The sequence below is a fragment of the Macrosteles quadrilineatus genome, unplaced genomic scaffold (assembly GCF_028750875.1).
Source record: "Macrosteles quadrilineatus isolate MER2022 unplaced genomic scaffold, UCM_ALF_1.0 Scaffold_4__1_contigs__length_99947679, whole genome shotgun sequence".
Classification (NCBI taxonomy): Eukaryota; Metazoa; Arthropoda; class Insecta; order Hemiptera; family Cicadellidae; genus Macrosteles; species Macrosteles quadrilineatus.
In genome coordinates this window covers 20,642,412-20,669,402 of record NW_026542597.1, presented here as the reverse complement: position 1 = coordinate 20,669,402, position 26,991 = coordinate 20,642,412, and the positions used below count along the sequence as shown (strand labels likewise).

The following is a 26,991-nucleotide window of genomic DNA, read 5'->3' as shown; positions in this document are numbered from 1 at the left end:
GGGCCTTAAATATTTTTTTCTTGATACATTTATTTCACCAATAATATTTTTCGCCGTGATCGTGGGAGCTGTTGATGAAATCTAAGTGACCGCAAAAGATCTTCGCTATTTCACCGTTAGCGTAGGAGTTGTCACATTCGTCTGTCATCGCGGAAGAAGTCCAAGATTGTATCGTGACAGCGGGATACGATGATGATGTCTACACGGCAACGGGAAATGAGCTTGATTTCGCCGCGATCGCGCAAGACGACGATCACATTTTCGTGACCGTGGTAGACGATGATGACGTTTACACGGCCGCGGGAGATGTACGTGATTTTGCCGCTATCGCGCAAGACGACGATCACGTTTTCGAGACCGTGGTAGACGATGATGACGTTTACACGGCCGCGGGAGATGTACGTGATTTTGCCGCTATCGCGCAAGACGACGATCACGTTTTCGAGACCGCCGGAGACGATAATAATGTCTAAACGGCTACGGGAAATGAACTTGATTTCGCCGCGATCGCGCAAAACGACGATCACGTTTTCGTGACCGCGGGAGACGATGATGATGTCTACACGAGCGCGGGAGATGTTCATGATTTTTGCCGCTATCACGCAAGACGACGATCACGTTTTCGTGAAGATTGTTGGAAAAAAGGTCATCGCACGAGTTACAGTAAACCCACAAACCCTTAAGTTCCAACATTTGAAGAATCATAATAATATAGAGAGATGCCTCTCTGGTGAGAGCCGTCGGGGGGCTCATGGATTCTAAATACGGCCCTGCATCAAAATCGGCTGGGCTGGACACAGGTAATTTAACCTTTTTCGATTAACGGAAGGCCTGCTTTCTAATTACTAATATATGCATGCCAAATTGGATATGGTACAAAATACCGCTATTCTAAGATTATGTGATAACGTAAAGTAAACATATTTTCCAATTTCTTGATCATATACCCCCATGGAGAAAAAGCTACAATACATTACCGACACCGTATGTGGCGCATTCATGAATAGCTCAAGTAATTTGGAATGAATTGGCTGAAAAAGTCACATCGTAACTCATATTATTATTGAGCTTTGGTGGCCGACTGGCCGTGACGTAGGGCTTAGGTTGATTTGATTCATTTCACGTTTTCACTCATCCAATGGCATAACGCGCCAAGTATAATACAGAATCATATTGTTATCCATTGACTATGAATACTGAAAGCTTAGTTAAGATCATACACTGATTAAGTTATCGAAACTAACAACATAAATTTTGATAGCTAAATAAATAGTCTGTATGTTTTTATTATTTGTGTGACTGACAAACTTTTTAGTATATTATTTTAATGTGTAGGGTTGTTTCAACTATATAAAAATAAATATGAGTTGATTTGTCTATGATAATATAATACAGTATTCCAAATCTATGATAAAATATATGAACAACTGAACTATATGACCTATCTATGAACAACTGTATGTTTTAAAACTTTAAAATCAATGGACCTTTGGTTGACTTTGTTTTTATTCTAGGTTGTCTGTCTTTATTCTTTTGTTTTTGTCGACAGTCGAGTAGTCGAGTCGACGTCATCATTGAACAGTTGTTGCCGTTGTTCGATTGTTTTGTTGATGATGTTTAAGTCTAACCTATGACTTTGTCAATTGTCATTGTCACTTGTTGACTTGTTACTGCTAATTGTAAAGAAACATTTCAATGACGAATTAAACTTAGATGATTAGTTGTTTGTTCACCTACCAACTATTCACAATTTCACTTAAAAATGTCGGCTGGTGACTGGGAGGAGGTTAAACGGCTTGCTGCTGATTTCCAAAGAGCCCAACTTAGCACTTCAGCATTAAGGTAGCCTACCATATTTTGGTCTTACCAATTAATTGCTAACACTAAGGATGAGTTTGGAACAAATTAAATAGGCCTAATTAATTAATCTAATATTTACCCTTTTCCACCTTAGATTATACACTTGACTGTTAATCTTGCCCTAATTAACTTTTTCTACAGATAGGCTAGGCTAAAGAACTAGGCAAACAAATTGTGATGATGGATGAGCAAGTAACTTAAGCTAATTCACAATAAATCTACCCAGCCATCCAATTGTTGGCCACCTCCACTAACTAACTTATGTTACGGGTGACCTTTGAATGAGTTGCTCGATAGAGTTGATGATAGGCCTAACTATTTATTGACGGTGGTTTGGTGGGGCGGGAACAACTTAGTGTTCCCACTGCTTCTTCCAGAGAACCTATGTAGGCCTAAGCTATGTGTAAGCCATCCATTTTTCTGCAATCTGGAAAATTTACGACTAACAACTGCTTTTTAACTTAGAGTTTGCTACGGTAGGGATGAGCATCAATCTTAAACTATCAATGTACCCACTGATAACATTGTCGCAAAAACATCAATTTATTTTGGGTTAAAACGTCAATATTAATCGACGTTTATTCAGTTTTTTGTTTGCTCACTGTATTGCCTCATATACTTAGCTTAACCTATTTTTGGATTCAATATTTCATCAGCCTCTCAATAGCCTATAGAATGAATACATACCGAGATTCAATTACTTGTTAAGACTAACATATTTAAATTTTAGACTAACATTTAAATTTTCATCAAAACTAACTTAATAGCCTACAATTCTGCTATGGAAAACATTGATATTTTAATACTTGGCCAAAACATCAATGTAACAAAAAAATCGGAAAAAATCGGGACATCGATGTTTCAAAAACATCAACTATGGATGCTCACCACTAGGCTACGGCCAGAGTTCCTCATAGCTTAGGCCCCCTTCACACTGGGCCTCCATGGTGGTGACACCGGTGGCGACACCATGGTGGCTACGTTACATTAGCATTGATTTAAATGGGACATCTTCACACTGAGCTTTGGTTGTGCGTCTGGCCGCGCGACCACAAATGGGGTGGCTCGGGGTTGCGATTTTCAAAGACACCAGTCTGGTGGCGACACCACGTCGCACCATGGTTTCTTATCGGACTGTTCACATTGGAGCGACTGGCAGCGCCACCAGACACTACCAGTGGGCATTACTCAGTATACTAGTTTACTAATCTTTTGAAGTTGTTAAGGTAATAAATGTGGGGAAACGATTTTAATGATATAACAAAATGTATACTCTATTTCATTAACATCTTTTCGTCATTGCAATGTATACATTGAGTCAAGGTATTACAGTGTTATTAATAAATGGTATATTAACTATGTTTTTATTTAATTTTCCACAACGTCAGTAGCAGTTTCTCTTCTGGAGATATGCTGCCCCGCAGTCTCGTAGATTGTCCTGATATTTTATCTTTCAGACGTCCCAGAAGCTCCTCAAAACTTAAAACACTCATTCTTGAGTAAGTGTGAAACGTGTCAGGGTTATTTCTAAGGTCTTGGTAGTGAATGAAAAAAGTCCCTCTGGTACTTATATCTCATAAGAACGGATGAACCAAAAAACTATTTTTTTTTTCTTATGATTTCGAAATTTTAAAAATATGTAAATATTTTAAAAATAAAATATTTACAGGTACACGCTAAGCACCTGCCTATTCGACGTCCAACTGTGAGCTTTGTGGCTGCAGCTGCACTGGTGGCTGAGCTGGTGGTCCATGCGCATTTTGACCGGCCACCAGTGTCGCCACCATGGTGGCCCAGTGTGAATAGGCCCTTAGAACCTGTCCTGAACTCCATTTTGATTCAAATATTTACATTAAACGAGTTTTAATTTTAAATAAAACTAATATATAGGTAGCCAAAAGTTGTACAAAACTAATAAGTTAGCAAAACTCAATATTTCAACCAATTTAACCTGGTATTTTTTTTAGGCTTAGTGAAAGGAATTGTGTCGAAGTTATAACCAAACTAATCGAGTTGAAGCTACTTGAAGTGATATTCACTACAGATGGCAAAGAGTATCTCACACCTCAGCAGCTGGTTAAGGAAATAAAAGATGAACTTTTTGTCCATGGAGGTAAGATTTTGGTACGGTACCAGTAATTTGTTGTTTGTTTTTAACAGCAATCAAAGTTTTTTCTGTTTTGTAATACCGTTGGCTATAGATTTAAGACCTGGAGTATTAAATACTAAATATACTAAAAGAAGGGCTAAATTCAAATACCATAGGCCTACCACTATACAAAATTATCTTAGATCTACCCTACTTTGTACATTTAGCCTACAGCAGAATTTAGTTAACACTTTTAACCAATATTGTTTTCTAAATTACAACACCAATTTCAATCGATTTAAGATGTCAGTACTTCTTCAGTAGTTTTTTGTCATAAGTAGGATTCTACAGTATCTATTCCAGCACATTTGGAATTTTGACAGTTCCAGATTAGACTGACAATGTCTAAAAATGAGCTTTTGGAAGGATTGCAGAAATACAGTACCATCAAAATAGAGAATTATAATAGGCATTAAGTTACAGGTACACCCAAACTCAAGACGCTTAACCATAGGCCTAACCCTGCCAAACGTGTCCAAACTCAGCAAAATGGCTGTTCCTGGATTCACTAGACAAATTTTTAACCATTGCTGGATTATTCAATGAGTAGGACTAGTGAGGTTTTAATTTACACAGATTTTATTGTAATATAATACTTGATTGATTATATCTTTTAGAAGTAGCCTACTATTTCGATGATCATCATTAGAGATCGGGATGCTACCTAGGTGTGATGAAGGTGAGGTGCGAAGAATTCAGTGTAGTGATAATCAAGAGTCCTTCAACCTGTCAGACCTCAAACACTCATTAAACAAGAAGTTGCCATAAGGATTTATAAGAATTATTTTTTTTACCAAAGTTTACAAGCGTGCTTAAGGGTTAAAAGACTACTAAGAAGATTTTAACCAACTGAGTAGGCTATGACAAATAAAAAAAAGTTAATTTTATTTTCAGGCAGGATAAACTTGGTCGAGCTTTCAAAGGTCTTGAATGTTGACCTTGCTCAGATCACAGCGAAAGCCAATGAAATTGAGAGAGCGGAATCAGCATGTCAGCTTGTCCTTGGTCAGCTGATAGACAAAAACTACGTAAAACATATTGCAGAAGAAATCAACGAACGTTTGGCCCAGCAAGGTCAGGTGTCAATAGCCGACCTAACTCGACAGTATGATCTTCCTAGCGATTTTCTTCAGTCGGTAAGTTATATTGGATTATTGGATTAGTTTATGTTTTTTACCTATGCCTACATACTGTTTAGCTAAGTTTAATAAGAACTGGGCTACAAAGTTCAGCAAAATATTTTTTCAGAAAGAAGAATATTTCTTCATTGAATTTAAATATTACAAATGGCTTTCACATTAGGCTGCATTGTAAAATCTGAAGCAAATCAATACTTCTTTATTTGTCGATACAGCCATATTACAATGAATAGCATTTAGTAAAATACGCTTAAAATAATGCACGTAAAATAATGCTTAAGTATACTTGTAATGAAAGTAAACCCAGATTAATTGTAATCAGAATAAAGGGTTTTATTAATCTGAAAACTGAACTATGAACAATAATGGAATATAAACAAAGCTGAGTATTTACTAATAACATATGACAGTAAACATATTAAATAATCAATCATGTGAGTTAAGTTTAGTTGTATTTATCATTGACTGTAGATTTTATTCACTACATTCTCCCCTCCTAGATAGAGAATAGTCTTTCAGGTATTTTGGAGGATATCTGATTCTTGATGTTCGCCTTAGTGTTGCTTGACCATCACTTTAACTATTCAACTAGTCAGCTTTGGTCTGGTTGGTGTTTGGTTGAGATTGATAGACAGTTGGAAGTGACTGAACATGTGTGTTCAGTTGCTGTTGTTTTGTCTGAGAGATGGTGTCTTCATTTATGGTCAAATGACATTCTTCCCTGATGTCAGCAAGCTCAGGTTCATCTACACTTTGCTCCGTACACTCTTCAGAACGGTTTGTGAGCTCAATGTCTCCCCTTGGAGCCAACTGTATAAGAGAGACTGTCTTTTCTTCTCCATTTGTTAGTCGTATTGTTGCGTAGTTAGGATCAGTGTTGGGAAGTAGCGCGCTACAAGTAGCGACGCTACAGTAGCGCGCTACTTTTTTTGTAGCGTTAGCTGTAGCTACGCTACTTTTAAGATTTTGTAGCTTTAGCTGTAGCTAGCTACATTTTTAAAGTAGTTGTAGCGGAATTTTAACTACTTTTCTCGCTACATTAACATTGGTTGAGATAGTGATTTTTATCATAACCTCAACCTTACGTGAAACAACCTCTTTCAAACTGAGATTTTCAAAAAAAAAATTAGGCCTACTTTCTTGGCTTCATACAGCTGGTTGCAGCCGTTTCATTCCCTATTACAACGTTGTGTGGACATGGAGGCCATTAAATGAGTGTTATCCACATTTTTGGCTCTCATTTCCTTAATTTACTACTCTATGATTACTGTCAGATGAAATAAAATCACTAGATGCAGACGACGTTTAAACGTTACCGGTGACGGCGGTGACAAGAGAAGCTATTGAATGCTTGCAAGTGATTGACAGGGAAATTAGTAGTCAATTTATAGTTTCTTTATTACATCGATAGTGTTTAAACTTGGGTTTTAATGGAAACCAAAAACCAACACTAAACCTTAAAATAATGAGAAAGCTAGTCTATCAACCTTTGCTTCAGCTGTTGATATTGGTTCATCATCACAAGCCCTTCCTTGGTTAGATTACGAAGATTGTTCAAAGGTTTACTAAATTAACAGAGAGGAAATTACTTGAGATGCCTAGACTACATGATAATTGTAACGAAAAAATCCCCATATAACATGAAACTTACATTGAAAAAATAGCATAGTTTGCTCCTGCTAACAGCTCTTGTATAGGACTATTCCTAGGCTATGCTATGGTTTAAGAAGAATGCCAAGTTCCAAGTTCAATTATTATGAATATATCTGTTTAGTCCTTGCAAGAACAATCCTACTATAGCCAACTTGTTACATAGCCAAGTAGGCCTACATGTTATTTTCAAATTTGTTACTTTACAAATTTCAACATGTTTAAATTAAAAGCCGATTTCAGTATAAGTTGCTGAATACTGTTTTCTGTGCCAACTAGGTTGAAGCACAATTTGCCCTATGCATAATGACAATAAAGGACGATTTCTTGACATTGAAAAGTGTTATTCATAGAACAAGTAAATTATCACTATGTTTAAAAGTTATAGCAATGTCGTTTTTAACATTAAAAGAAAAGAAAGGCAATTAACTCCAATTTCAGTAGGCTATAGGCTCTGTAAAACAAAAAATATTTTTAAATAATCGTTTTACAGTTTTATTGGTCTTAATTGTTGATATAAGACATCTATAAATGAATCTATATTTAAGAAATAAAATGAGCTTTTAAAATATAGTTTGGTTGTGTGTCCTTTGAACTTAATGAAATTTACATAAGTTGCTTAAAAATAATGCAATAAGTCATTTACAAATAAGTAGGTACTTAATATGATGGGACACCCAACTATTTGTTTCTGTTATTGTAATGTTCGGTTTATAATGCCAACAAATTAAATACACTCAAGGAATAATTTGTTTTCCAAGTAATGTTAGTTAATGTGACATTTTTTGTTTAAATGTTTGTTCAATAAAAATGAAGTTGAAATTAATTTAACATTTACCTAATGTGTGTGGAATAAAAAGTAACGTCTTTGGAAAAGTAGCTAAAATTGTAGCTGTAGCTACATTTCATTGTAGCTGTAGTTGTAGCTAGCTACTTTTTCGGAACTGTAGCTGTAGCTGTAGCTAAGCTACTTTTTAGGAAATGTAGCAGTAGTTGTAGCTAGCTACATTTTAAAAGTAGCTTCCCCAACACTGGTTAGGATTAACGTCAATCAGATCAACTTCGTCAACCAATGGATCATATTTACTTTGTCTAACATTTCTTTTCAATAATACTTTTTGGGATTCAAGAAGCCAAGTTGGTAAGGACTGACCGTTGGAGGATTTTCTCGAATGAATAAACATCCGTTCATGTGGAGTCTGGTTTGTGGCAGTGCATAGAAGCGAACGAATAGCGTGCAGGGAATCATTTAATACAAGTTCCCAATTATGTACTGAAAGATTGCGACTTTTTAACAATAGTGTAATTGCTTTCCAAATTGTACCATTATACCGCTCGATTTGACCATTTCCTTGTGGGTTATATGGCGTGGTTCGGCTTGTTGCTACACCTTTAGTGTTTAAGAAATCTTTTAGTTCTCTTGACATGAATGATGCGCCTCGATCAGTGTGAATAAAAGAAGGTAGACCGAATAAGCAAAACAAATCACATAGCTTTTCTATCACTGTGTTAGTCGTCATATCCTGGCACGGAAACGCAAATGGAAAGCGTGAAAATTCATCTACTATAGTCAGCAAGTACCTATTTTTAGAATTTGTTGGCAATGGTCCTTTGAAATCTATATTCAACCTTTCGAATGGAGCAGTTGCTTTTATAAGAGTTGTTTCCTGAGGTCTGTAAAAACGAGGTTTTATTTCCGCACAGGTGGGACACAAAGCAGTCATTCTCTTTATTTCTTCCAAGGAGTATGGTAAATTCCGACTTCTCACCCAATGTCCCATCCTTGTGATTCCTGGATGACAAAGTTGAGCATGCAGTTGATGCAGCTTGTTTGAATTGGTTGATCCACAGACTCGGGATAAGGTATCAGCAACATTATTTTGTTTTCCCGGCCTGTAAATAATGTCATAACTGTAGCATGCAAGCTCCAAACGCCATCTAAGTATTTTTTCATTCTTGATTTTGCTTGAGTGGGTGTTATCAAACATGAAGGACACAGATTTTTGGTCCGTAATGAGTTTGAAGTGTCGACCAATAAGGAAATGTCGCCACTTTTTCAGAGCTTCGACTATAGCATAAGCTTCTTTTTCAACAGCAGAGTGTCTTTGTTCACTTGATGATAAGGTTCTTGAGAAAAATGCAACAGGTCGACCGTTCTGGGAAAGGCTTGCTGCAATTGAATGCTCGGATGCATCAGTTTCAACATCAAAGGGGATATCCTCATCAATAGCAGAAATAGCTGATTTGATTATTTCTTGCTTCAGATTTTCAAAGCTTGCGGCAGCCTGAGATGAAACTGGAAACGTTTTAGTTTGTATTAAACAATGTACTTTTTCTGAGTAATGTGGGACCCACTTTGAGTAGTGAGACAGCATACCTATAGTTCTTCTCAGTGAAGCAGTGTCTGTAGGCAGTGGTAGATTCTGTAATGGTTTCAGTCTATCATGATCGGGCCAGATGGTTTTATTACTTATCTCATATCCCAAGAGGTTTATTGACTTTAGCGAATACCTGCTTTTGTTCTCATTAATAGTAAGGCCATATTTCTTGACAGCTTCAAGAAGTTTGTCTAAGTTTGCATCATGGTCACATTGATCATTTCCGCATACTGTGATGTCATCGAGATATGCAAAAGTTCCATTTAAATTTTCAGTTCGAATGAATAAATAAATAAATAAATATATCTTTATTGTCACATAAACGTTTTACAGATTACATAGCATAAGCTACAAAAACAGGTGACATTGTCAATATAATCATATATCATAATAAGTACCTAAAATACTAAAAAATAAACAATGATTCTTACAAATAATTATTTGGGTTATTTTATAAAACATAATATTTGCTAATTTAAAAAATTACCATCATTCAAAAATTCGTCAATACTATAATATATTTTGTTTACAAGAAATGAGGCAAGGCTGCTTTTAAAAGACGTTTTGTTTATTAAATCTTTATATTTTGGTTGCAGTTTATTAAACAATTTCTTTCCCATATATTTTGGTGTTTTTTCTATTAATTTTAATCGGTGAATCGGAAACTGAAAATTCTTTTTGAAACGGGTGTTATATGGATGGTCAAAATTCTCCGCACATAAGTTTTCAAAATTTGACTGTACCATTAATAAGGATTTAAAAATGATTAAACTTGGTACAGTCATTATATTAAGTTCTTTAAAAATTGGTCTACATGATTGTTTTCGTTTAGCAAATGTCATTATTCTTAAGTATTTTTTTTGAACTTTAAAAATCTTTTCTATTTCTGATGAGAATCCCCAAAATTCAATCCCATAATGCAATATTGAATAAAAATAGGCATAATATATCATTAAACGTGTTTTCATATCCAAAATATTTCTCAAACAAAGCATTTGGAAACAGGCAGAATTAAGCTTATGTAATATGTTTTCAATGCACTTGGCCCAGGTTAAATTTGAATCAACATACAAACCTAAAAATTTTGTACATTTGACAGTTTTGGTTCTTGTTTTATGTGTGAAATTTCGGGATTGTATCGTATTAAATTTTACTAGTTGTGTTTTTTCTGGATTTAATTTTAGTCCGTTTATTTCAAACCACCTTCTAAGATCCATTAAAGCGTCTTCTACTTTCACCCATAAATCATCCTCCGTTTTAGCTTTAACAACAGCAGTTGTGTCATCTGCATACAGTATTAAATTATGAGAAATATTTTCAGGTAAGTCATTTATATAAATTAAGAAAAGAAGAGGACCTAAAATAGAGCCCTGTGGGACACCTACTCTAATTTCACTCCATTCAGATTTTGACTGCAAGCCTCCTTTTAAAATAACAGTTCTTTGAAATCTACCTGTTATATAAGATTTCAACCATAAAATAGATTTCTTAGAAAATCCATAAATTTCCAGTTTTTTCAAAAGAATGTCATGGTTGACACAATCAAAAGCCTTGGATAAATCACAAAACACTCCCATTGTACTCTGTGACTCATCCAAGGCCCATGACACTTCATTAACAAAATGTGATATAGCGGTCATTGTGCTGCAACCCTTTCTAAAACCAAACTGTTTACTACTAAATATATTGTATGTTTCCAAGAAATTATAAATTTGTTTATAAGCAATTTTTTCAAAAATCTTGGAAAAAGAAGGTAAAAGTGATACAGGCCTATAATTGTCAGGATTATGCTTTTCACCTTTCTTAAAAAGTGGCTTGAGTTCTCCATATTTAAATTGTTTAGGAAATATGTTGTTTTGAAATGATTGGTTGATAATAATTGTGAGAGGTTCTGAAATAGAGTCTATGACTTTTTTCATGAGATCATATCATCAATTACCCTCTGAAAACAAGCTACTCCATTTGTGACCCCAAATGGAATCCTGGTGAATTGATAAAGTCTACCATCACCTTCAAAAGCTGTATATTGCTTTTCATCCTCTCTAATAGGAATCTGATGGTACGCACTAGATAAATCGATGGTACTGAACACTGAGTATTTTGATACTTTAGAAACTACGCTTTCTATGCTAGGAAGTGGATAAGCATCCAGCAGCGTAAAGCGGTTTATAGTTTGAGAATAGTCTATAACCATTCGTTTCTTATGGTTTTCATTGGTTGTGACTAGAGCTTGAGCCCGCCATGGTGATCGACTTTCTTCAATTATTCCTTCCGACAAAAGTTTTTGAACTTCGCTTCGAATGAAGAGGCTGTCATTCATTGAATGTTTGCGAGATTTAGTCGCTATAGGTCTTATGTTTTCAGTAAGATTGCTGAATAACGGCGGAGGATCAATTTGAGCATGAGCTAGAGCGCATATGTTTAATGGTGATTTATGTCCTCCAAAATCCATTTGAATTTGTGAGTGATGTTTTAACAAATCGTGACCTATCACAACGTCAGCACATAGATCCTTCAAAACCGCCACTCTTGCTTTGGTGTATGAATGTTCTAAAAGCCTTACATTTACAATGCAATACCCAACAATTTGAGAGCTAAGTGAAGTGGATGCCATTGAAACTCTACCAGAACTATGGAAAAGTCTAATTTTATGTTTAGAAACAAATGCATCACTTAAAAAAGTTTCTGAACTCCCTGTATCTATTAATGCATCGGCTTGAACATTATCTACAGTGACTGGTACCACAGCTCGTTTTAAACAAGAAGGTGAAGCTGCTGTCACAGTAGCAACGACATTTGGATCAGTCGTAACGGCGTTAGAAGCTTTATTGTTACTCTTTTTGAGATTAGACCTACAGACTTTTGAATAATTGCCTGTTTTAGAGCAGTTCTTGCAGACTGCATCTTTAGCTGGACATGATGCACGTGGATGTCTACCGTATCCACAGAAGTAGCATTTAGAGGTTGTTGCTGAAAGCTGTGACACATCATTCTCAGAAGCAGAATTTACAGATGAAGTAGCATTTACAACAGGATCGACATTAGAATATGTAGCAGACTGACTGATTATGAGCAGCTTCCAAAGCTAGAGCTTGATTACAAGCTTGTTCCAGAGATAGAGTATTATTTTCTAAAAGCCGTTGTCGTATTGAAGAAGATAAAATTCCACTAAGAAATACATCCCGAATAAAGTTGTTTTTATGTTCTTCAGCAGTGACTGCAGAAAATTTACATTCCTTACTTAGAACTTTTAGGGATAGTAGGTATTCACTGATAGTCTCACCTGATTTTTGCTTACGTGATGCTAACTGGTACCTTGCGAAGATTTCACTCGTTGGTTTTATAAATATACTGTTCAGAATCTTGATGGCTTCATCATAGGTATTACATTCAGTTATGAATTCGAAGATAGGTTGGGAAACATGATTAATTAAAAGGTTCAGTTTGTCCTCTGAAGTTACTCTTTCTTCATTTGTTCCAATTTTGTTTACAAAACTTTCAAATGTTTTTAGGAAATGTTTCCAAAGTTTAGCACTGTTGGGAGAACTTGGATCAGTGTCAAATCTATCTGGTTTTAGAAATCTTTCCATAGTTTAAGAGTTAGAGGTAAGGAAAATTAAATTATAAATAATCTAACATTTGAATAATTCAGATTAATAAATTGTAATGAAAGTAAACCCAGATTAATTGTAATCAGAATAAAGGGTTTTATTAATCTGAAAACTGAACTATGAACAATAATGGAATATAAACAAAGCTGAGTATTTACTAATAACATAAAACAGTAAACATATTAAATAATCAATCATGTGAGTTAAGTTTAGTTGTATTTATCATTGACTGTAGATTTTATTCACTACAATACTTACAAATTATTATACTTATATTTGGATGAACATGACATATTACAGAAAATAAAATAAAAAATTAACAATTCAAAGACTGCTACTTCTACGTTGCTTTAACTAAGCATGTTTTGATTTCTTTCACATCCTGTTACGTTTGAGTTTGCCGATGTAAAATTATGTCTTCCTCCTCCATATGTGAAATAATTTCACCTACGGTCGTTTTTTAAACTAGCCGTTCCAGTTCAGTTCTTAGAATAAAAAAAATTCACTTAACAGCATTGTTTTTCTTAACAACACGAGTAACGGACCAATGAGGTACAAGGATTGACAGAAGATAAGTACAATTGTTTCGAACTTCAACTAATCAGCTGTTTACAAATTTAATTGTCAACGATTGGTGCAATTAGTGATTGGTACAATGAGTTGTTGCATCAATGTCAGTGGCAATGAGAGGCTATAAGAGACGAAAACACAATCTCACTTAGAAGTTATGAGTAGTGATGGTTAGTAATTAAAAATTGGTTGTAGGTAAAATATTGTAGGCAACTCACGTAAATAGTCTTTACGACACTCGTTGAAAAGGCGCTCGCTAAGGTATTGTACCTCAAATTCCTACTCATGCCGTTAACACAATTTTTACGTGATCATTGCGTAAACTACGATTTCAGTTTGTCTACTTTGGTTATAGTATCAGGGGACAAGCAGTAGTTTTTAAAAATGTACCTACCTATCTTTTTATTTTGAATTTACGGTGACATTCAGTTTCAAGAACATGTAGTTATGTTGCTTTTTATATGACAAAAAAAGGTCAACTTGTTTTTCGATAAAATAGTTAAAATAGTTTCATAGTTGATAAAATAAAAGTAAAAAATTTAACAATGGTAAACATAAAAATGTATTCTACCGGAGAGAAAGATACGTTAACATTGTTTCCAGCAGTTTATAAGAGAGTGTCTTTGATGGATGCTCTTAGCCGGAGTTTTAAAAACATTTGATCTTTGTTTTCAGGTGGTGGAGAAAAATCTGGGAAAAGTAATTCACGCAAAGCAGGATAAACAAGATGCTCGGATGTTCTTCACGGATGCGTTTGTGGCTCGCAACAAAGCCGTGGTACGAGGCGCCCTGGTGGCTGCCACTCGACCGACACCTGTCACCGCCATAATCAATCAGTGCGGCATCTCCGAGCGGACGTTCTTTTGTGAGATAACTTACGATTAATTAGTTCCTAAAATTATTCTATTATCAAAATCTATGGACAGTTTCTGTGTTATGTAAAGTATTTCAAATGCCACGCTTAAACTATTTTTAAAATGATGCAATTTTTAAGCTAAGTTAGAGGTTAGTTCATTAGCATCGTAGATATGATAAATTGTCACTTGGTATGATATTTTGCCAAGTATTTTTTAGTTTTAGCTATGAAGTGTGGTAGCTCTAAATAGATTGAAGATTTACATTTTCTTGAGGTTGCTAATTTGTTGACGATTCCACCTGTGAAAAGTCCTTATAAAAAATAAACTTTTTAAATACTTAAGTTTGTGGAGACTTGTAAATGATTTATTGAACATCACTGATCAAGTATTTTTTTCTGGAAAAAGATAGAGTTTAGCAGGGTATACCTGAAGAAACTCCACGGCCTTTTTGAAGGGAAAAATCTTTTGTATTCACGATATTGAAATATTGTAAAATATTTAAATTATCAAAAGTGTAGGCTTTTCATATTCTTTGTCAAAGGTTGGAATGAAATAACACGGTTGGTAAGACTGAGTTTTGTCAACAGCTGTGATTGACAGTCTACTGGAGAGCAAGGAAGTTGCTGGTACGCTGACTGGCAGACAAGGTACTGCAGCTACGTTCATACCTCACGTGTACTCCAAGGCTCAGAGTCAGTGGGCTACCAACTTCTACAAGCAGAACGGTTATATAGGTTAGTACTAAATATAATCAGAAACTTTATAAAGATCTGAGATTTTATCTCAGCTTAATGATATGTAAAATAACTCACCAGCGATAACAAAGATAGATTCTCACAGTCTGAACACCCTCTGAACCCCCTTAGACCTAATGATAAATTTTGACTTTTTATGGTGTCACACAGTAATGGATCTATGGGCCCCTTTTTCACTTACTTTCAATCAATTTTACTTACTGCCGTGGTTCCACAAATCTCAGTCAATTCTTTGCCTCGTGTACCAGCCTCTTCCACCCTTCTCTGTCTTCTGTCAAGTTGACGTCGTCGGTCAATACTTGGTCAGCCCATCTCAATTTCCGCCTTCCCAATGGACGCTTACCTCCAGGTGTGGCTCTCCAAACTTTATACAGTCTTGTTCCTTTCTCTCTTCTTAGCACATTCCCTATCCAACTTGTAGCTACCCTAACTTGAGACAGCTCAAGGCCGCACTAGATATACGACGTGTGGCCTTGGGCTGCCTCAAGTTAAGGTGGCGAGGACTATAACCTTCTTCCTTGAACCATTGCAACAATATCTGGGTCGGTGTATAGTGATGTTAGCTCTCTATTTTCCTCATCCCCTACATTTCTCCCTCTTGCACTGGTCCAAATATTTTTTTTTTGCAAGGGACTTAATAAAAAAAAAACCATGAGTTGTTTTCATTTTTCCTGGACAATACCCATGTTTTTTCCATATAACATAGGTTGAATTATTGTTTCGTTCTGTAATAATACTTTAGATGAGATAAACTTCTTGCAGGCTCCCAAACACTTATTGGCCTTTGATAACTTAGTTAGTATCTCAATTAATTTTACCTAAATAAAATTGACTTTTTGTTCATCACAAGATAAATACACGGTTTGTTTCACTGATTGATGTACAGAGTACAGCGCGCTGCACAGACTGGGTATCTCAGACGCAATGTCGTTTGTGAAGCGTCAGTTCTCCGGTGAGAAGCTGGTGTTGTTGCCGTCATGCGCCGTTGGCCGTCAACTGTTGGATCAGGTGGAAGGCTCGTTAGATGAGGCTGTCTCCTCCCTGTCCTGGTTTGACGTTATGGTAGGTATTGATAACACATTTTTAAAAGTTATGATTATTAACTGTATAGAGGAACTCAGATAATTAGACACAAAGGGGTCATTGAAAAATGTTAAGCATACAAACATTTCAATTAGAAAATTTTAGTAAGGTTGGTCATTAAAAAGGTACACCTACAATCATCAGATGGTAGAGAATATAACCCTTTAAATTAAAGAGTCAGTTACGGTATAGGAAAGAAGCAATGAATACACAACCAAATAATTTAATTTAATAATGTAGGTCTGGTGTGAAATTTCAATTATAATTAACATAACTTATTATACTGTGAAGTTTTTGTGTATGGTACTGTCAACTGCCTAAAACTTTTTGCCTGGGTAAATTAGTTTTGTATACATTTCACCTTACCTAACGTATACCTAAACCTTGTGATCTTTCCTCTAAAAACTCGCAGTAGGCTACCAGTAGATATATTAATCTATTAGTGTTTTAATTTTCCAGTCCGTCCTTCCGTCTGTTTTTGAAGTTGAGGATGGAGAAGAGATCCTCAAGGAGGTGGTGAAGAACATGAAGAGCAATGTTCAGACGCACACATTCTGTAGCACTTTTGTGGTCACTGACCATTTCCTGCAGACTCTGGTGAAGCCTATAAATGAAAAGCTGATTGACAAGAAAGCAGAAGAGGTGCGTACTTATTGACATTAGAAATTGTTGTTAAAACAAATATGTAGGAGAATAGTGCTGATACAACAAGTAAATACAACATGTAAATTGATGCTGAAAACATATTGAGGCAATAAAGAACAAACACAACTGCCTAATTTGACCCTTAAGACATTCAGTTGGCCTGGGTGTTTTTATTTTGTTGACACCTACCTGAGTTTGGTATTAGTTTCTTGAGATGTAACTGAATAGTTAAACAACCTCGTTTTTTACCTCAGGTTTTCAGGTCCCGGCTGCATTCAAACGCATCTTGTGATTCAACTATAAAACATACTTATTATTGAAAGCTCACTGGAGAAAACAACTCAACTACTTTTCAAGGTCCATTTTTTTCTGTTGTAGCACTGTAAATCTATTTTTGTCAGACTACAATGTAAACAGCTAGTTTCTGGTCTCGTTGTAGACATGAAAGTCGTTTACAAGAACGGATCAGTAAATTTACCAAGCACTCTTCAATGTATTTTTTTCAAAAAATAAAAAGGGCTCATGAGTTTCTTTAGTAAGCTTTCAACGAATCTGTGATATAGCCAAAAACATAACTTTCATAAAACAACATTTGAAAGGTTAAAAAGTTACCATTTAGCAGAAGTTGACAATTCTGTAAAAATCTTGTGTTAGTGTTGAATTAGTTTATTATACTAACCCTAAAATGTAATTATACAACATGTAATAAGAGATATTTCACCACAGGCAGTGTCTTCAGGCAAGTACCAACAGTCCAGATTGGAGAGGCAAGGGGGAGGTGGAGGGGGGAGAGAGCCAGAGGTGGACCACAAGGCTGAGAGAAGAGAGGAGAGACGCAAACGAGCGGTTGGTGGCAAGGGAGGTGGCGGAACACAGGTATGTTACTGAAAGCTAGAAAACTAGTGATCGGATTAGGGGTCTGCAGGTCATCATTATTTTTTGATCATCTTGGACCACAGTTGATCCAAGGGGTTTGTTCAGGCCAGGAATTATTTTAAGGCTACGCTTGGGTCGGGGAAAGCCGAGTTTTATTTTCGTGATCGCAGTAGACATTGTCTGCAAAGATGCGCGATCAAAAATCTACAATTTTGTGAAAGACACTCACTATTTTGCTGTGACTGCAAAAGGCATTCAAGTTATAATTCCAAATTTAATTTCAGAATAGTTTCAATTGAGTTTATTATCTGAGGATATATTTTATTCACTATAACTGGCTGGGTAGCGGAGTGGTTATACTGCTTGCCGAACAATCAAAATAAATGTCGCCTGATCAATCCTGTAAAAACTCAGTAGCTTTTTGATTGTTCCAAATTGAACCCTGCTGTTCCTGATCATTGGGCTTTAAATAAATGATCATGGCTAATGAAACAGCTGATCATAGTCAGTAACATAGCTACACAGATCATATCACTCAATTCTACCGTCACCCCTCACTCGTATTTGAGTTAAAATACGTACCTAGGTGGCGTCCCCATCTCAATGATTGATAATTGAGATAGGCCTACAGTAAAAGCTTTCTAATCCAGCATTCAATAGTCCGGCAATTTTAAATGTGCTGCATCGGTCTTGAGGTCTAAAATAGATTTTGGAGTGCTGTTTAAAGCATATTTGGCAGATTCTAGAGCAATTGGCAGAGTCGGGAGCAATGGGTAGACTTCAGGAGCGAATGGTTGAAATAATGGGGTTGCTGGCGAACAATTTTCTTATTACGTTCTCAAATTAGTGAAATTCCTGTTAGTGTTGCAATAATGGCTGTTTTCATATAACACATTGTTGAGTAATCTGGCATTTTCAATTATCCTACACCTCCACTGTCCCAAACGAGCTGGATCAGCCATTTTACTGTAGTGTTTACTGTTTACTCACATGAGCATAGCCAAATTTTCAACACTAACCAATCAAGATGTTTCAATCTATGTAGCCTATTGCAAGATTTGCAATGTTGGTGGTGAAACTTGTTACTTATTGTTTCCGTATGTAGGGTCGTGAAACCAAGACCAAGTCTACAAAGAAGAAGTACGGGAAGAGCCGAGTGGAAGCGGCTAGTGATTCTGAGGAGGAGGAGCAAGCAACTCCCGGCAAACTGGAGTTGTTGTCTCTTAGTGTAAGTACTAAGTACCATATCATAAGTATTGTTTATAGAATAGTAGGGTAACCAGAATGTAAAGTCCATTCTGGCACAAGGAACACCGAGTTTACTTCATTCATAGTAGTTATAATAATTTACCATCCTTTCCAAACTCAAACCTTACTCTATCTTAGTGTTACTTCCATGGCCAATACCGATTTTACTTCATTCACAGTAGTTATAATAATTTACCATCTCTTCCAAAATCAAACCTTACTCTATCTTAGTGTTACTTCCATGGATTATACCTAAGAATGTATAAATAAACACCAAATATCAATCTTCTCATTTTTTATCCTTTGCATCTCTTTTTTCAGCTCCAACATTCTCATGTCTTTGGCTACTTCATTGGTCCACCTTTTCCCCTCGTTATTACATGTCCAATCCATCTCACCTCTACATTTTGCTTCAGCAACAAAGTCTATGCTTGAAGCACATCTTTGGCCTCACATTATGCTTAATTCTCTTAGTTCCTTATTTCAGTGACAGTGAAATATTTTAAATATTGGCTGCAGTGTAATGTTTTTTTTTTAGGACAAAAATTTATTCAGGCTGAACTTTAGTTTCATTGTAAATCCAAAAATTAAAATAACTGATGAGAAGAAAAGGGGGATAGCAGTTTACTTTTTTTAGAGGAAATACAGGTAGAAGACACGGAAGACACTCGACAATCTCTACACTTGACGAGGCCGCCCCTGGGTTCAATTATATTGTGTGATTCTAGTGTCTTCCATGTGTTTTATGGCCTTTCTGTATTTCTTTAAGGAAAGCTAGCTGATACCCCCTTTATTTAACAATTCCAAATCCTTGCATAGAACGTTTCCTTAAACCAAACTGATTAGAAGAAAAGATGATGACATGTCATCAGCAAACTATTCAATTATCTAATTGAAGTGGTCATTGCTTAACGTGTCAGCAACAACCACAGCAGCCTTTATGCAATAATAATTGACAATCACGGCACTTCAGTTCTTCCAGTGGAAGACTTCCAAGTATCAAGTATAATACAGGTCTATTAGTGAAGTAATAACTTATATCTGCTGTTCAAAGCTCTTTAGTATGACAATGTCCTATTTGTGTTAATCCTGCTGTTGTTTCTAACAGGAAGTAATTCAAGTTCTCAAACGTGATGAATCCCTGCAGGATGAAGAATTAGAGAACTTTGTCACCGAGATCGCCAAATTTCTTTTGCCGTAAGTAAAATTATCTCAGGAGTAGAGCCATTAAAAATTCTGTTTAACCTGTGCGGTAATGATGAGTTTATTCAGATCAGTCCTGATTATCAATCATACTAACAACAGGAGTCCAAGCAAAGTAGTTTTAATCTTGACTCCCACGTTGGAGCTCTTGTCAGGTATAGCTTTTTAGCTGCGTGTTAAACCATAGATAAAACATAGTCCCTAAGTAGATTTCCCATCCTTATGGAACAGCTGAAGCCAATTCTATTGTTAATTTCGTTCCGGTTTTCTGTAGATGTCGTGTTTTGTTTACAAATCGTTTCTATTATTTTAGGGTTAGTTTCTCATTATTTGTGTCTCACTGTTTGGTTATGTAGCTAGTGGACGAGTTTTTGTTTATGATTGATTAGATAGTTTTATTTAGTTAAACGAGGTTTTAAATTACTGAAATAGCAAGAAACAAATTGTAAACAAAACACAACATCTACAGAAAACCGGACAGAACTAACAATAAAATTTGCTTCAGCTGTTCCATAAAGATGGGAAATTTACTAAGGGACTATGTTGTATCTATGGTTAAACTTACTGCTTACTGCCATGGCCACTTGCATTCAAGTAGGTGCTTGGTCTTGCTAACACGTTGTCACCAATTCTCTCGGTCCCTCAAATCTTCCTCTACATGTCTCATTGTTTACATTTTTTTCCGGACTTGATCCGACCACCTGCCTTTGGTCTCCCTAATGGTCTCCTTCCCCTAGGATCTCATCTCCCCTTAGCACCATCTTCAATTAGAAGCTCTCCTCATTTCTACTCAAGGTGTGACCGACCCACCTTAGCCTTCTGCTTTTGGCCTCCCCTACATTATCGGGGTCTCGGAATAATTCTTGTAACTTGGTTGTTGCGTATTCACTCCATCTTCACACACTGGACCAATAGCTCTTAGAACTTTATTCTCAAAGGTACCTTGAAGAAAACCGTGTTCTTGCTCAGCATCCAATTTTCCCTCCATATAAAAGTACTGGTCTAATTATTGTTATGAAATTTTAATTTTTCTTTCCTTGATAAAAGCTTTGATTTTAATTAGTTTTCTACGTGCCTACCAACTTTTATTTGCTGCACTTATCCTATTCTGAATTTCTATGTCTTCTGTAATTCTATCAGATATTACAAACCTAGGTATCTCAAATTATTAACTCTTATGGAATTCATGGTCGTTGGTTTTGAAAAATGTCTGCATTATTTCCATCCTCTCCCCTTTTGACTCTCATAAATTAGTTTTTTATGTTGTTTATTTTTAGTACTATATATTCAGTTTTATTTATTAGTATCTCTGACAACACCCTTAGATCCTCTTCCTTTTTTGAGATGAGTTATACACTCATTTTATATTCTTAACTGGAAGTTTGGTTGGAAGACTCTAGTACTCAATACATCAGCATTTGGATTTAAAAGAATAATTCACAACAAGTTTTTACTGTATTCTATAAAAGATTAAACTGTGTTTACATTTCCATACAAACTTTTTGAAAAAGCTCAATCTTTCTCAGGACAAATTAATCTAATGAAATTGATGAATGGTTCTACTCGGTAATTGTGAAAAAAAACCTTGGAGTAGCTAAATTTAGAGTTTAAAGTATTGTAATCTTATTGTTATTTACTGCCTGGAGCTTATTTTTTAGATTTAGTTGTGACATGTTCTTTATTTTTCAATGTCAAGTGTGGTATAGATTTTTTTTTATTTTCCACAGTGACTTGAACAAGAAGGCATTAGTAGCTGCAGAAGCAGTTTTTGAAAATCTGGTGACCAACAGGGGCTCCTCAAGACGCAAGACTACAACTGAACTACAAGAGAAACTGAACGTATCAGTCAACGATGTTAGGTGAGATGACCAACGTTTCGTAGTCATTTATTCCAATTGGAAAAGAACCTTTTGTGCTTAAGTAATTCAATACTAAGCTAACTTGTAGAGCTAAATGTTTCCTTTGTCCTAGTTGGCAATATTGTTCTTCACTAGATGAAGCTACCATACTTGCATCTTGGTTGAAAGACACTCAGAACTACGTGTGATTTGTGTAGGATAAAAGTTTTTAAATGAATGAGCTTCCCTGATTAGACTCTCATCTAAATATTTCCTAGTATAGTTTGTCCTCAATCTAGCAGACATATCTTACTTTCATTCTTGAGTTACTAGAAACAACAAGGATGGGAACTTTTTAGGACTGCACATAAAATTGGTTAAGAAACAAGTCACAATTTGTTCATCTAGCCTTCATGCGTACCATAGATAAAACATACTCCCTTAGTAGATTTCTCATCCTATTGGAACAGCTGAAGACAATTTTATTGTTAGTTCTGTACGGTTTATGTAGAGGTCGTGTTTTGTTTACAATTTGTTTCCCGTTAATACAGTCATTTAAAACCTCGTTTAACCAAATAATACGATCTAATCATAAACAATCAATTGTCCCCTAGTTATTTAACCAAAAAGTAAAGCACAACTCAAGAAATTAACCCTAAAATAATAGAAACAAAATTTAGTCGACACTAGCGCCCAGTGTGGCGTACATGAACTAGACATGAAAAACGAGCTTCAAAATTTACAATGGGATGAGAAGTCTACTTGTGTTGGTTAGTCTATGTGCGTACTTAGAGATTTTATTGCAAGTTTCCCTTATTATTTAGTATAGCACTGTACACATAACGTTTGGTTAAAAAAAAAAAAAACCATTCACTTTTTTACTTCTAACAAGAAAAAAAAGGATACTTAAGGTTTAGACAGAAATGGTTGAGCAAACAATGGTTTGATTCTGGTGTATCCGATCAAGAGGGAATCCTAATGTACCGGTACTTCAAACCCTTGCTAATACCTGGTTGCAGTACCAACAAGAACCGGAGGTTTTTTAAATGTATAGTGTCCTCAAAAACACAACAGTTCAAACATAATCAGTTTCAACACAACACACACAGTTTCATAAAAGTTTCAAAATTAAAATAACCACGTGCAGTGCAGCTCAATAGCAGTGCAACCATTGATGCCAAAATATTTTTGTTTTATTCCTCTATTAACTATTTTTAGGTTAAGTTTTTTATGTCTTTTATGGTATTTATTTCAACACGTGTCCATTTAACAAAAATAAACCAAAAAAGAAAATTTTGTGTCCTCTACATTAGGTTGATAATACTCTTTAAGGCCGAGCCCTGAGCCTGGTTCTATTATAAATATGAAACTTTCTTACTAACAAAAATAACAAGCATTTTACTAGTTATCCTCCTTTTCTACAATTGATTGAAGATGTTTTTGACACAATGCACAGACTGTATGACAAGGGAGTACGGCAGTTCCCCAGCAAAGACGTCCAGGCTCAGTTGACCAAACATCTACTCAAGACAACGGCCTCCGAGGTCGTAAACACTTTGTTCACCTTCGCAGCACAAGACAGCAACAACCCAGGTGACAGCAAGGACAAAGAACTGACTGTTGAGGTATGGAAATTGTACAATTCTTCTTAAAATTCTTAGTAGTAGCATAGTCGCTTAAGCAAAAATATCAGATAACACGCAAAATAATAAAAACTGAAGCGGACACAAAAAGAATTTAGATTAGTTTAGTAGGCCTATGACCATCATTAAGGCTTTAAATTTATTTTCCATTGAAACTACCTAACAGAAAATCAAAAACACTTAAAATAAAGGTTATGCACTATTTTTCCACTCAGTCACAAGTTCCCGTTTACATTGAGACTGATGGGGGGGGGGGGGAGCAGAGAGGTATGTAGGTATTAGGAGTTAACTAACTGTGTGGTTCGTTTGTGTTTTGTAGCATGTTATGACAAGAAGTACTCAGGTGCATAAAAACTGGTGTGTATCTTGCATCTAAGGGTTGTCTTGATGTGCCCACTTTGGTGCACAGTCGTACCAAACAGGCAAAGCAAGCAATATGTTTACTAATACTCAATTCTCTACTGCCGTTCTCACTCTTATTTTCTGCTTGGCTTTCTACCATTTCTTTTAAGGGAGCTTGAGATTAGGTACCTTAAACTTTGACTTTACAGTACTTACTTACACTCGTGACAACAATTTTTCATTATGCTTCGGTCCAACATGTAGGTAATTCACTTTCCATCAGTTTTGTTGAGCCTAGACTATTTTAATCGAAGTGTAACTGGAGTTTGCCTTTTTACAGGAGCGTGTGAAGATCCTGTCTGAATGCCCAACTGATATGAAAGACCCTCTACAGAAGGTGCATAAGAGTCTGGCTGGCAGTTCTGTGGAAGATTTCTTGGAGGCTGTAGACCCAGCTTTCTCAGCTGTTGGTTTGTTGCTGAGAAAAGCTGACAAGAAGAAAGACAGGTACGTGTTGTAGTGTGGGTGTCTGCCGCTCGTAGTGTTGACTCTGTCTGTACCGATATCACACTTCTAACTTAAATCTACATCCATCTTAACACTACTGCCCTGAATTTCTAAGAGTGAAGTTATGCCATTAATCAAGCTACCCCGTAGTAGTATTCAAAAGTAATCTATAGTAACTAGTGTACTTATTGCTCGTAATCGAGCAATTGGCAAGCACCGGAACTATACAGGAGCTATTGTAAATCTAATAACAGTAATAATTTTTGATGAGTTTCAAAGACTCAACTTAAAGCTTATGTGTGGAAATACTCACGCTGTTAATAACAGTTTGATAAAATAAACATTTCTTGTAAATTTCTTATCATTTTTCAGAAGCTAACCTCGTTTTTTAGTATTCATACAAATGTTTTCCGACTTACCGACTTAGTAAGTTGCATAGAAATATTATTCATCTCTCCAAGGGAGTGTATATCTGGATTCCTTACTGTTAGACCAGGTCTGTCTTCTTCTACTCTTCTTATTCTTATTAATGGTCTCCTCCTGTTTTCAGTAATTTTTCTTTGAACTTGAGGCATTTTCTGTTCTTCCAAAAAAAATGATTAACTGTTTACATTGGTCTATAATCTCTTGAATATTACAAAAATCAATATTTACTCCCAAAAAGCTGCAGAGTTTATTTTTATAAAGAGCTGTTTTTTGTTTTTAAATTTTATTCTATGTAATTCTTACGGGAAATCATCAACCTTTGAGAAAGCCTCGCGTCCTTAATGGGAAGAGTTTTTTAAATTCTAAAACCTTAGTACAAAACTACAAATTGAGACAGATTTGTTGACTCCTCAAATTTTGAAATTGGTCCACCAATAAGGTAGAGTAGTGTTAATAAAAAACGGCCACACGTATTATAGATATAGATACTACAGTGTTTTTGGTTTTGGAAGTAGACTCAAATGAATATACTTTGTTGACGTGTTGCAACAGGCCCCAGCTGCTAGCTCACAGACATGCACTGGCAGATCAGCTGACAATATGTGATGATCCAGCACTCGTACTACACCTGGCTGTACTGTTGATATTCCAAGCTGTCACGGGCTGCATGTTGCAAGCTTCAGGACGTTTTGTTTCTACGATTCTGCAGTTTTTAGGCTCACATCTCAGTCAGGAGGTCAATGACAAACTGCAGAAATATCATGGTGAGCAAGGAAACATATTTGTCTGAGTAAATTAATAATCATCATTGGTTGTGGTTTTGCAAACCAAGTATTTGTTTGAAAAATTAAAAGGTTGATGTCTCATTACGGTCCATGCTTCATCATTGGATTATGCACATTTTGGTAATTCTGTTATCTTGAGATTCTTATGACATCTTTTTACACACTTCTTCAGGCAAGATAAATTTTCTATATAAGGTCTGATGATGGTGAAATTGCCGAAGGATGCATAATCCTATCATCCCTAGGCGACATCAGGGAACATACCTTTTCGTTTGTTCAAATTTTCATATTTTGGGACCCAACGGAAATGTTAATTTAAGAATAACCGTCAAATGGCCGAGAGTGCATTCATTAAATGACATTCTATTTGTTCTCTTAAAAACCTGGAATGTTATTTGAGTTTTATTTTTGTGGCTGTAAAGTTAGCTGAACAGATATTGCAATGATATAATAATGAATATTATTCTAGAAATTGATGATATATACATTATATGGATTGCTCATTCGAATGTCCATTTAAGATGTATAACCTGTTGCTATTTCTTATGTATTTTTTTTAGATTCTGTCCTAAAACTTTTAAAAGTGGGTGATGACAATGAAGAAAGAAATCAGATTCTGAAGATTTTACAAGAAGACATGCAGTCAGTTAAAGACATTGCATTGAACTACAAGAAAAATGACAGCATTAGTAAACAGGCCTGAATTGTTATGAATAATAAAGTTTATATTTTGGTTTTGGATATTTACTGTTTGCCATCCACCCTCGTCCCCTTTTCTATTTTCTGGCCTGAAGAATACAAATATAGAGTGATAAAGCAATGTACTGGGATTATCTCAAATAATGGTATGGTTTATAAATTGTAATCGGTTATTTTTTAGCTATTCCTAAAAGTTGGTGTATTGGCATACACATTTTTGAAAGTTTTTTTTTTACTAAAAGTAGTTTACAAGGGCGTGTATTCTTTATCAGATTTTCAGAACTCATTTTTTAATACAGATAGCTATCTCAATCTGAAATCTGATAACTCTTTTTTTATTGAGTTCTCACTTGACATTAACGTTTGAAATTGTTCATGTGCAAAGGGTGTGTGCTGTTGATCAGATCTACTTAATTGACATTTTGGCACATTTTTCTATCTAAATCTTAAATCTGATCTTGATCAGTGAGAAAAACATTGAGGCATGCCTCTAGGCTGTTACATCAGTTTTCTTAGTTGTTATTACTTTTTAAAGCAATCACATTCACATTAATTTGTAGATATTAGAATATCAAGATTGGTTTTTAATAGAAGTTTATACATGTGTGTGTGATTTTTATGCTAAAGAAATTATGATTAAATTCATGAATATTGTTATGTATTAATATTTTTAAGAAATGAAAGAAAAATATTGTATCCACACTGTCAGGGTTAACACCTTCCCAAA

General features: G+C 35.5%; 1 protein-coding gene across 1 annotated transcript; it reads left to right on the top strand.

Annotated features, from left to right (window-relative positions):
- The first annotated feature begins 1,600 nt into the window (after positions 1-1,600).
- LOC128992692 (E3 UFM1-protein ligase 1 homolog) lies at positions 1,601-26,308 on the top strand. Its single transcript, XM_054416397.1, has 15 exons — positions 1,601-1,842; positions 3,828-3,973; positions 4,904-5,145; positions 14,033-14,222; positions 14,802-14,948; positions 15,856-16,031; positions 16,512-16,694; positions 17,424-17,573; positions 18,679-18,801; positions 19,930-20,018; positions 21,752-21,883; positions 23,319-23,487; positions 24,188-24,354; positions 25,333-25,544; positions 26,126-26,308. The coding sequence occupies exons 1-15, from the start codon at positions 1,763-1,765 to the stop codon at positions 26,266-26,268; spliced, it is 2,349 nt and encodes a 782-aa protein (XP_054272372.1). The 5' UTR covers positions 1,601-1,762; the 3' UTR covers positions 26,269-26,308.
- Positions 26,309-26,991: the final 683 nt, after the last annotated feature.